Below are 12,500 nucleotides of genomic sequence, written 5' to 3'. Positions count from 1 at the left end.
GCTTTTGGGAGCGCCACAAGAAAATATAAAAGACTGAGGGACAAGCCAAGCTATATGAACAAAAGATGCAAGAAAATATTATGACAAAATGTGAAGAGTTTTATATGACAAATCGGAACAGTCCATCAAGTAAAAAATGCCCAAAAAGCAGTGAGCATGCCAACTTACCTTGGAATGTATAGAAAACAAGCTTCCTCTCACTTTAGTGTAGTGAAGATGGAGGTGTCACTGTGCTCATGTTCATCCTCCCCACTACCTGCAAAACTATAAAATGAGGAAATATCATAGCATCTCTCCCCACTGAACATAACTTTTTTTTTGCAAATACCACTGAACATAACTTAAACGACAATGAACAAAATTATGGTAGTTTCATGTGCACTGATATGTACTAACTAATCTGAACACTGATATGGACAATAAGAAACTTAGAAAACATAAGACCTGAGGAAAAAGGAAAAAAATACAATTACAAGCTTATTGTATGCAACACACTGCTTGTTGTAGGATATGGCGTGTGATATGTTCCTGGAAACGGTTACGAAATGCAATCGCAACTTTGTGACACAACAATTAGATTCAATCACATTACCTTTATCTATTATTTTGTATTTGAGTTCCTTAGTCTAAGATAAGAGTTCTCTATTCACTAACTAAGCTTATTGTCCGAGGCTTTTCAGTCCATCAATTAATTCTCTTCAGTTTGCACCATTCTTCAGTCTCCAGTTTTTTTTGGAAATGGAGGTATACCCCTGGCCTCTGCATCATGATGATGCATGCGGCTCTCTTATTAAAAATCCAGAAAGTATCAACGTAAAGGTCTTACAGCTCACAAATGGAGCAAAACAAAGTACATAAACCGGAAAATTACAAGCGGACAAAGACAACCGATACGGTAATAGTAAGGATAAGCTCTCTAGACTCCTATCCTCTTATGCGAACGCCATCCGAACCGGTTGAATATAACTCGAGCCACCATCTCCCATTGGTTGCACCCAGTAACCAAAGCCTCCCTGGAGTCCATAGGAGTGAGTAAGGACCACGTACGGATCCAAGCTATAGCTCTGAAGATAACCTGCAAAAAAGTTAAGTTGTGTTGTCTGTTAAAAATCATATCATTTCTGCGGTTCCATATAGCCCATAATAACGCACATATTCCAATCCGAATACGAGCTGCCGTGATCTGTTCAACCCCAGCTAACCACATCCCAAACAAAGACGCAATATCTACTAGAGGATTGATATTAAAGGCTATATGAATCATTATCCAAAGTAACTTGGCAAGTGGGCATTCAAGGAATAAATGTTGTATTGTCTCCTCCTGAGCACAAAAACAACACCGCGAATTGCCGACCCATCGCCTCTTAAGTAAGTTGTCCTTTGTGAGTATTACTTGCTTGTGGACAAACCGCATAAAAATTTTAATCCGCAAAGGAACCTTAACCTTCCATGTATGTAGTGACCTTGACACGGAGCCAGAATTAATCAGATCCGTATAAAAAGATTTCACCGTAAATATCCCATTTTTAGTTAACTTCCATTGTGTTGAGTCCGGCATGTCGGAGAGTCGAACTTCAATTAATCCCCGAACCAAGTGCATCCAGGCTGTCCATCTCTCGCCCACTAACGTACGTCTGAACTGGATGTTCAAGGGAATAGTTTGAAGGACGATACCTACGTAATCCTCCTTACGTTGCACAATATTGTAGAGGATGGGATATTGTAAGGCCAGAGGCGTCTCTTCTAACCACGTATCCTCCCAAAATCTTGTTGACATCCCGTTGCCAACCAAGAATTTGACCCTACGAAAGAAAATATCCTTCGTTCTCATAAGTCCCTTCCAGAACGGCGAATCAGTCGGTCTGATGGTAACCTGGGCTAGCATTTTCGAGTGCAAATACTTATTGCGCAGGATTTGAGACCACATGCCCTCCGGCTCTGTCTCTAACCTGTACAACCATTTGCTCATAAGACATTTATTCTTAATTTCCAAGTTCTCAATACCGAGGCCCCCTTGGTCTTTAGGTCGACAAAGGATATCCCATCACGCAAGACGGTATTTCCTCTTGGCCTCATCAGACTGCCAAAAGAAACGAGATCTAAAAAAATCAAGTCGCTTTCGGACCCTTTTCGGAATTTCAAAGAACGAAAGTAAAAACATTGGCATGCTAGTCAATACTGAGTTAATCAAAACTAGCCGACCTCCGTATGACATCAGCTTGCCCTTCCAGCAGCTGAGTTTTTTTTTCAATTCGTTCTTCAATACATTTCCATTCTTTAGTCTTGACAGTTTAGTTATCTATTAGTCTTTAGACTTCCATTATATCTGTTTTAGTTTCTCTGACTGCACCTTGTGTCCGATGGTCGCCATGGCGGGATCAGAGCCTGAAAGGAAACTAACTCGATCAATGCACATGTATTGTACTAAATATAGAACTAGCCTAGCCATTATGCCATATTTTTTTTAGAAAAGGAGGAGAACCCCCGGCCTCTGCATCTGGACGATGCATGCAGCTACTTTATTAATTATTCACATAAAACTTTACAAAATCATACAACAGTAAGACTAAAGCCACCGTCTAGGCAACATCTGTCCCTACTCTTATACAGTTGATGTAGGGATGCTGATAGTCTGGGGCTAAAACCAAAAAGACCTCGCAGCTAAGCCTAACATCTGACGCCTGTCGGGTATGGGGCACCCACCAGTCCGGCGCACTCCTCAACCAGGACGCCTGCCGGGTATGAGGCCGCCGCAGCCACCTGCCACCAATCCATCTTTAGTGTTGTACCGTTGCATCTACCTTGCCCGGTCTAGCTGCCGTCGACGCCAGACAACTTCGTCCACCTGCGCGAGTCCATCTCCACACATCGGAGACCAAATCTGCACTGCGCCACACCGTCAAGATCCGTCCCCATCAATGTGTAGGATGAAGCACCGCTCCACCAAAGATGCGGTCCGCTGGTCCCTCGAGCTCGTGTACACCTCCAAAAATGACGCCCCCAAGGGGGAAACGACACAAGCGCGCCGTCGTCTTCCGATCTACTGATCTAGGGTTTCCCCCGGAGGTAGTAGATAGTGGTCTGGAACTTCTCCACCATGATGCCTTCTAGAAGGGAACGACACCGAAGAGCGCCACCATTGTCGGCCTTGGCATCTAGCCAAGAGCAGGTTTTCACCCAGTCTGTTCGAAGAACTCCATCCAGCTTCCTGTGAACGGATCGCTGCCTTCTTTGCCGGAGACTAGATCTGGGCCAGGGGTCCAAGATCCGCCGTCGCCCGCCGCCACGGCCGGCCCCCACGCTGCTCTCGCAGCCGTGGTGGCACAACCTCCGCCGGAGTTCCCCGGGCCACGCATCGATGACCAGGGACACGCCAGCCACCGCCGATCAGGCCAAGTCAAGCCGGCTGCAGCACCGACGCCATCGCGCCGAGCTACAACACCGTCGCTGGGCCGCACCACCGTCTCCCGGCCACCGGATCCACGCGTGCCTGCCACCAGGAGCCCCGCCGATCCCGCGTCCCCCACATGGAGGAGCCACCCCCTGCTGCTGAGATCCCGTGCTGGGGAAGGAGAGAAGAAGCCCCGCCGCCGCCAGCGCCGCGCACGGGCTTCGCCCGGCGGACGCCGTCCGGCGGCAGCGAGGAGGGGGCTGGGACGAGAAGATCTAGAGGGCCGCCGGCGGATCTGGTCTCCCGTGACGCACGCACGCGGGGAGCGCGTCGCGGGAGCGAGACGAGGCGTGGGAGTTATCTCAGCAGTGGTTGATGCTATTGGGGCCGGCACTTGCCCTGGTCACCTCGTAACACAACATGATGAAAACAGCGGGCAATCAGTTCGTCCCAGTCGACCAGCCGCTCAGACATGCCGGGGTGCCACGCCACCACCGTGATGATCAAACTCAGAGAAGTCACCATGCATCATGCAGATGAAGACAACACAGGTTCAGTAGCTAGCAGGGTTCACCACACACAGGACACTTTACTAGTACCATCGTAGCAGTACTATCAGCTTTAGTTTTTTCAATTTTTTTGTTACTCATTCCTCAGTTTATCTGTTTTTTTCCTCAGCTCCTTTTATTTTATAATTTTATTACTTATTCAGTACCTTGGTTTAATCTGTTTCTCTTATTTTTTTTTCATTTTTCTTCTTCTTACTCTATTATTTTGCTCCTTCCGCTCTCCGATTCAGTAGTTTTATTAGTTCTTCTTTATTTCCTTAGTTTTATCTGTTTCTTAGTTTCTCATTTTGTTCATTTCATTTTTATTCGTTTTATCATTTCAATTATATCTGTTTTTAGTATTAGTTTTATTTTATTATTATTATCAGTTTTTTACCAGTTAAGTTTTCAGGTTTGTAGTTGATTTAATCTATGCATCAGATTTTATTATTCCTGTTTGAGTTTTGTATCATTTAGTTTTTCAGTCTGAGATGCTTGTTCAGTTGGTTATAGTTACTTTCTTTATCATTATTTCAAACCTTTCAGCTTTTTCAGTATATTTTCTTGGTGGTTAGTATATATTTTGATCTTGATTATCATTTTTAAGTTTATTTTCATCGTACCCTAATAGACCTCTCTGCTTACATCCAGAAATAAGAGAAGGATGTTCCTACAAGCCTCCTCAGAGCTCAGCGATCGTGGACCGTCGGATACGTTTGCTTGATGAGTTTTGGGCCGTCCAATCGAGCGCGTGGAAGAGTTGGGCCGTCGGATCTGGGATGGGCACTATACAAACCAGAAATAGGAGAAGGATGTTCCTACAAGCCTCCTCAGAGCTCAGCGATCGTGGGCCGTTGGATACGTTTGCTTGATGAGTTTTAGGCCGTCCAATCGAGCGCGTGGAAGAGCTGGGCCGTCGGATCTGGGATGGGCACTATAGAAATGAATAGTTACTCGTTTCGCTCGCTCTTGCTCACTCCGTGGCTCCTGGTTGGGTCTCGCTGACTCGTGCGGCAGCCCATTTGGTAGGCCCCGCATGTCATTCTCTGTGGCTGTGGCGCGTCCCAGGTGGCCCGTCGGCACGCTCCAGCGGTAAAAATCTCGTTGCCACCGCCGAAATTCCCCTGCCCCGCCGAGGGTAATATTGGGATTTCACGTCCTGGCCCTGTGCGTGGTTGACGCTGGTTCGTCCGTGCATCGATGAGGTGGGGGACGGCGCTTGGCTGGCCTCTTCGTGCTCCCATTCGCCCCCTTTCCTCTCGATCTCCTCTCCTCTCACCACCGGCGCTCCTCTTCCTCGATCTGCCGCCATTCTTCAAGTGGCCTTCCCCCTTTCTCCTCCTCTACGCCGCCGTTGCCCGTTCTCCTTCTCCCGCATCTCCTCCCCGTCGTCAGGCGCGCTGTGCCGCCATCCTTCCTCCTCCCCATCGGGGCCAGGCAGAGGAGGAGGAGCGTGGTGCGCGGACACGAGGAGGAGGCAGCCGGCGTCAGCGCGCGCCGCCCGGCCAAGGTCTTTTCCTGCATGCGCGACCTCCTCGCCAAGCCCTTCCCATACGCGCGGGTCCTCGGCTCCTCGCTGCCTGGCTCTACCTCTACTGCGACCTCGTCCAAGACGCCCGCGGCGCCGCCGCCGTCCGCGCCGACGACGGCCAGATCCAACACCGTTGAGGAGACCGTCGCCATGGTGCTCCACTATGCCTCGGGGATCGACCAACCCCACGACGCCGCCGCCGTCTCCTTCGTCCAGCCGGCACGCCGCCGCCGTCTCCTTCGCCCAGCCGGCACGCCGCCGCCGTCTCCTTCGCCCAGCCTGTCGGATCTCCATCGTTCACTTCCCCGGCGTCGTCGTCGTCTTCGCGTGCACACGACAGGAGGTGTGCGACCCTCCTCTCTCGCGCACTGCGGCTGCTTCGCCCCGCCATCGTTCCTCGGGTGTGGTCGCGCCTGTCTTCCTACCACGTCGTCGCTCCTCCTCCAGGCCGCCGACGGCACCCGTCCTCCTCCCTCATCCTCTCCAGGTGGCTGGGACGCTTTACGGTGAGCAAGCCTATCTCCCGCTTCCCTGCTACACTGTATCCATTCGAGTTGCGTATCCTAGATCGGAACAGTATGCCATTGCGTCTGAACTTCGAATTGAACTGCAGCTCGTAGATGCGAGGCTCACTCGGATGTGAAGGTGCCCCCTGCATTGGAGTCCAAGGATGCACTGTATGCGTGAGGTGTCACACGCATCCATGGTTTTCTGGGACTTGCTTATTATATTCAACAATTGCATATTTAGAGTGCGTTCGATCCTATGATGCAGCTTAACAAAGACACGTATTTGTACATGTTCAACCAGTGCCATAACTGAATGTTGAGATTGCTGATTGTACTATAAATATGAATGCATGAGAATTCATTAATGTTAGCCGATGCTGGTAAATGGTGTTGAGCCTGCAAGCTGATTTTGCCTTGGCTCAGTTACATAAAAAAAATCCTGTGTCTATTTCATATGCAGGAGCATGACACTTCACAATTGTCCATTGTTTCTATCATTCTTTTTCCATACCATTGTATTAAATCCATTTTCAGTTTAGATTATTCGATTTGGGCGAGAAGCGAGGTCGTTTGACTTGCAGCGACCTGCAATTTACTCCCTGTGGTCTGTCGTTGTCTCGTGTTTAGACTTAAAGTTCAGTCTGGTCATATGATTGGTGTATGTAGTTGTGGTGGCTTGGTTTGGTTAGAACCGTGTGATTCCTTTTGCCTCTAGAGCTAACTGAATTGTTATCTACCGGTCTAGCCCACTCGCTCGATTTCTTGGATGGATTGCAGTTTCGGGTTATGTCAAGAAATATTTAAATGGGAAACTATTTTTTTGCTACTGAGTTCTCACAGCTTACATCTCTGCTCTCAATTTTCACTATTGAGCTTTATTTAATGGATGGAGTTGCAACGCTTAAGGTACATCGGGATTGCACGAGTTCTTCGTCGAATTCAAGACGATTTGATTCAGTCCTTCAGAGCAGGGCTGCAGGGGGTTAAGTGCGCGATGGCTGGGCAGAGTCAAGTGCGCAATGGTTGGGAGAAACTTGTACATGAGGTTCACCTGCAGCACGGGGGATGCCGAGGGGATGAACATGGTCTCTAAGGACGTCCAAAACGTGCTGGACTACCTGCAGCCAGGATGACTTCCCTGACATGGATGTTGTCAGCATAGGTATTTTTCCCAAGTCATGAATTTATACACTGAAAGTTGACTCTGCTATTGGCTATTGTAGGTTAGCTTGTTATACACTGAACGTGGTTGTTGTTAGATTTTTGTTTCTGAAGCTTGGACAATCGGCTTAAAAAAGATGTAACTTTTATATTGTTTTGATATTGTTCTGTCAGCTTTCTCAACCATGTTAGGCAACTGTGAAGTAATTAGTCTGAACACAAAATAAATCCCAAAAATATGTTGCTGCTTTCTCTGTAGTATAGAGTGATGGTCTTGAAATAGAGGGCATTGCTCATAGGCAAAATATAAATATGCATAGTAGTAGCTTGTCTCATTTATAAAGTATCATTGAATTTAAAATACATGTTATTCATCTTGACTGCCAGTATCAGATTTGTGAAGTTGCCATTATGTTCGTTTCCTTTTCAAGTTCCGCGACTGTACTAGCTTAAATAAGTATATCGGCATCAAACTAGATAAAATTGTACTCCCTCCGTCCCATAATATAAGAGCATTTTTTACACTAGTGTAGTGTCAAAAACGTTCTTATATTACGGGACGGAGGGAGTAGCATTTGTTTGTTAATGAAGGATCCTTAAATTCTCCCTTGAACGTCATACCTTGCCCTATTTTGCAGCTCAGGGTTGTAATTTGTCTAGGAGCCGGCTATTGGGTCAAGCATGGTCAATTTTAGTTGCTCTATTTCATAAAATTTGCCTGTTCCTCAGTGTCTAGGACGACCAGTAATTTTTGTTGTTGTTGGTAGTTGTCACAGCTCACAAGTAGATTTGGTGTACTGCGCATCATATACAAATGCTGCCTGTAGCCAAATATTGACTACCTCTAGATGGATAGATTCATTTGATTGCATGACCTGAATTTATGATACTGATTTTATAGTACAAAAGATGCGAGGCATCTGTTTTTTGTCATGAAAAATGCATAGGACCATTTCCCTTTTCTTGTATTGTTACCACTTTGGAAGAGTAACCTGTTGTTGTGACGAATCAGGTTGTTATCGCACTGAGGATGCTATGGGAAAACAGGGACATATTTGATCTTGTTATCAGTGATGTGCACATGCCAGACATGGATGGCTTTAAGCTTCTTGAGCTTGAAATGGACCTCCCTATCATCAGTAAGTTAAAAAAAATATCCATCTCATAGTTGCCCAATTTCCTTACCGGTCTTGGTAATAGGAGCCCATGAGGTACTTCTGTAAAGTACATACAAAGATGTACTATATATGTAGTATCAATTCGGTACACTGAATCCTATGACTTGTATCTCTAATTAAGGAGGGGGAAATGTCAAAGCAGTTAAAATAATCCTAAACAATCTGGAAACATATAGCTTTGAATAGACATATATTATTTTGCTGAAGAGTTCAGTCCATGCATGTTTTTGCCACCTAATTTTAAGTCCTATGATGATTATAAAAACACCTCGCCCCGCTATCTTGTTATATTAGATGTTCTCCTGCTTTGGCTAAATCAGATACAGGCTCTAAGCATATTCAGTTTAAATAATGCCAGTCTTAATTTGGATAAATGAAATAACAAGACCTTCAGACTAATGTGGAACAATTGGTCAATTTTTTTTTGGTTCTTGTCAGTTTAGTTAGTGGCCTATATGAATTTGATTTGGCCTACAATATTTTTGTACAGTTATTGATTTGCTAGCATATATTCTAAACTTAATTTTGTTAGCTCCTATTTGGTGTTCTTTCTTATAATACCTTTTTATATGTCGCAAGCTTATTTTGTTCACGAGAGTTTCTCCGTGTTTCTGAAGAGAAGATTTGGGTTCAGAGCACCTTCGGTTATAAGAATTTGTTTTCTAATTCTTGCTGGTCAGTCACAAAGCATTCATATTTGTTTGCTTTACAATTTTTCTGGAGTAATGGAATGTTAATTGGCTGGTGGCGGCATGTTCAAGTATGGGGAATGATGAGCTCCTACTTCTTTTTATGCCAGCTCTATGCCGTAGGTGAGCTGCGACCTTCTTCCCCACGTGTTTGTGATAACCAGTTAATCTCCAGAGGGAATTGTGACTGTGATTAGTATCTTTAGACATTGGCCATATTCGGCAGTACTCACCGTCCCTTTCATTTCTCCTTATTTCTTAAATGTATTGGCCTATGGTATATACAACTGAAATTGATGTGCCAAACAACAAGAAATAGAAGTAACAAGAAATAGCTATATATTGGAAGATTTGAATGCCATTTTGTTAAAGTAGTTCTGAAATGCTGCCTCATTTTTTTCCATTGTGTTGTTTCTCATAGTTTTAAACTAAAAGGATGAACTATAAAAATTGTCTTTTATCTTTCATATTTTTTTATGTTGAAGCGGCTACGTAATATCTGTCCAAAGCGATTCTCTTTAGATGTGATGTCAGATGTATTCCAGTTTACAGTAGACGATACAAATGGGTTATCCCTGTCTTGTGTGTTTCATGATAGTCCACAAGATTTTCTTAATTAACATTTTGAGTAGTCTCTTAAACAATCTGGTTAGAAGAAAACGGGGATGGCGCTACGTTAGCTTTGCATGATTAGCTCCGATAGAATAGGTACTGCATTTCCTTAGTTGGATCCGCTCTTTCTCTCTCGTGCAGTTGTTGCTTCCGGCTATTTATTCAGACTGAAAACATGCGTAGTTAAATCTGAATGCATATATTATTTTGAGGTTAATTTCAATCCATATACCGGTTGTTAAGGAGTATTACATGATTTTAATTTCTCAATTTTATGGAAGTGTTATTTCTTTCCAGGTCTTTGGAATAACAGTTCTGCATTTTCTTATTCATGCTATTTGGACCGAATTTGCAGAACCCTTAAAGTCAAAGCTAGGATTTTGACCTGGTTATCTCGATTTGGCTTTTTATCTATGCACATGCCGTGCTCTTAAGGCTTGTAGAGCTGGTGAATTCCCCTAATCTTTCTATTTGGAGCACCATTTTGTTTGTGGTGCTCAAAATTTCACTGCAACTTTTTAGTTCCATTCTTAGCTATGGTATGTCGTGTGATGCTAAAACCTGTCTCGAATAAATAGATGGCGCATAAAAGGGTGATGAAATTGTATCAGTCTGGATATTTCGCTTGGAAAAAATTCTCACGTAGCAGGAAAGTTCTCTTTATACGGTGTCAAACCATTTATTTATTATATTACAAGTGGAAGAGAAGCTTCTTATGAGGATATATAGTTTGTATGCTGCTTCCTTCGTGTGAAGATCCTTTTTTTGTGGGGGAAGTTCTTATGGGCATAGATAATGAGTACTCCCTCCGTAAAGAAGTATAAGAGCATTTGGATCACTACTTTAGTGATCTAAACGCTCTTATATTTCTTTACGAGAGTACCAACTATTGTACACTGCTGATGGATTACTTAGACCCCCGTACAAAACAAAGGGTTGAATTGTACTATATGTTCTCTAATCCATTGGGCCGAAAATGAACAACTAGATCTGATTGCTAGATTTTAATTTGATTTTGGACATTGTCGTTCCTAGCTATATATAGTAAGTTTACTTTCTTTGTTCTTGCCACTAACTAAATCTTTGTGTTTCTTTTTCCTTTTGCTCAAGGCCCTATGGTACTATCGTTTGAGTGAGAGTAGTGCCAGTGTTTCACAAGGTAATGTCACCACTTCTGAAAATTACGTGTCTACTATTGGTGTTAAGATCTTGCTCCAAATTCCCATGATCTAGTTAGTGTTCTATGCAGAACAACAATTTTGGGTTTTGGGTAATCTCTCAATAGTTTTGAAATGGTAATCTTGCCTGACCATTGAATTTTTGAGGTTGTACTTGCTAATTATTGACCGGTTGCAACTAACTACAATACATATATGCCGCTTAACACAGAATATCAAAGTTGTTGATGCAACAAAAGCAATTGGTGCCACATCCAGTTCGTCAGATGATGTAAATATAGTGGTTGACATGCTCAGTTGTTCCACGTCTGTTACATATTAATAGTGTGGTTCTTCTAACTGTAAAATTTGGCAATTAGAAGAAACCTTTATGGTGGTTTGCTTTATTAGCTATATCAAATATTCTACTCCTTAGTATAAATCGGATGGGGACTTTGAACATAATCAGTTTAAATAATGACGTACTTTTGTACTGTTATTTTCTTCCTTTATCTCCTCGTATTATTGATCATGTTTTGCTTAATTATACACCATATATGTATATAAAGTTTTCAACTTTATTCATGTTCTTGTGTTCTGGTTATACTTCCCAGGCTTTGGAGTTTTCTCTGATAGCAAGATGGTTTTTGGAAAATATTTACCAGGAACTTCAACTAGGCATGAAACACATGAAAAGTGGAAATAAGATGTGCGAACAATCATCTGTGTTTTGGTAACCATGCTGATGAGGGGGGAGCTGCCATTGAGGCATGTTTGGCCGATCGTGGTCCATTAGGGTTTAACTACATAGGAACATGTTATCTTACAATTAGTGTGCTTTTCTACAATTAGTGTATTTGGCCTTGATAATTGAATATATATGGACATGTTATCTTACAATTAGTGTGCTTTTTCTACACCTTTGTGTAAAGGGTGGAGCCTACACAATGCCTAATGAGCCATGCTTTTTCCCTCCCAGTAAAATGCTCTATTTTCAAGTGGCATCATACAGTGAAGGAGGGGGTCTGGATCAAGAGCCGTAATGTTGCTTGTGACGGCATGTATAGCACTTGCGCGACCCTGGACTCTGGCTTCTTGCAAGTAAGCTCCTTTTGCTGGACTCTGGCTTCTTCTTGCAAGTAACCTCCTTTTGCTCTTCTACGCCCCCCTCCTGTGAGAATCTCTGGTTGGATTTGGGTAACCAGACCCCAAGAGATGTAATCATGTTTGGATACGAACTGTGCATGCTAGCTTGATTTAGTTTATAGGAGTAAATTTTATAGATGAATTCTGTATGCTTGCTCGATGGTGATACATGCCATATCTCTGGATTGACTCTATGAGGTATCCATTAACGTCTGAGGTTTCACACGGAAATGAGTTTGTTGCATTCTCATGTTGAAAAGAATTAAAGACACCTAGCAGAATATGATGTAAAAGTTTTTAGTTCTTATTGGGCCCGTCCACCTATCAAGGTTTGCCGAAAGTTATCAACTTGCTTTGTAGGCTTTGTATCATGTATCTTTGTTTGTGCAAGAAATCCAATTGGAATTGGTCTATTGTCCTCCGCATGTACTTTCTTTTATTGCTTATATATTTCAACCACTTACTTATGTTGTCTCTTAACCATTTCCGACGACTCAGGTTGACCATACTATTGTGAGAATCTCGGCCAGGATCATTCTTTATATCATGTTGGATCATCTTGGAATTCGTAGAGCCAT

At 43.6% G+C, this 12,500-nt stretch overlaps 1 protein-coding gene across 5 annotated transcripts; it reads left to right on the top strand.

The window, feature by feature from the left end:
- Positions 1-5,139: 5,139 nt before the first annotated feature.
- LOC141030624 (uncharacterized) lies at positions 5,140-12,499 on the top strand. Of its 5 annotated transcripts, none has more exons than XR_012192728.1 (6): positions 5,140-5,976; positions 6,084-6,158; positions 6,886-7,141; positions 8,153-8,279; positions 8,898-11,915; positions 12,421-12,499. XR_012192728.1 is itself a non-coding variant. In XM_073506173.1 (2 exons), exons 1-2 carry the CDS (start codon positions 5,462-5,464, stop codon positions 6,088-6,090), a joined length of 522 nt encoding a protein of 173 aa, XP_073362274.1. In that variant the 5' UTR covers positions 5,140-5,461; the 3' UTR covers positions 6,091-6,349. The 5 variants fall into 5 exon arrangements, 1 of the variants encoding a protein (XP_073362274.1); XR_012192726.1 differs by having other exon boundaries at positions 8,153-10,778; positions 11,756-11,915; XR_012192725.1 differs by having other exon boundaries at positions 8,153-11,915.
- Position 12,500: the final 1 nt, after the last annotated feature.

This window comes from Aegilops tauschii, unplaced genomic scaffold (genome assembly GCF_002575655.3).
Source record: "Aegilops tauschii subsp. strangulata cultivar AL8/78 unplaced genomic scaffold, Aet v6.0 ptg000442l_obj, whole genome shotgun sequence".
NCBI classification, from domain to species: Eukaryota; Viridiplantae; Streptophyta; class Magnoliopsida; order Poales; family Poaceae; genus Aegilops; species Aegilops tauschii.
This window is presented reverse-complemented; position numbering and strand designations above follow the sequence as displayed.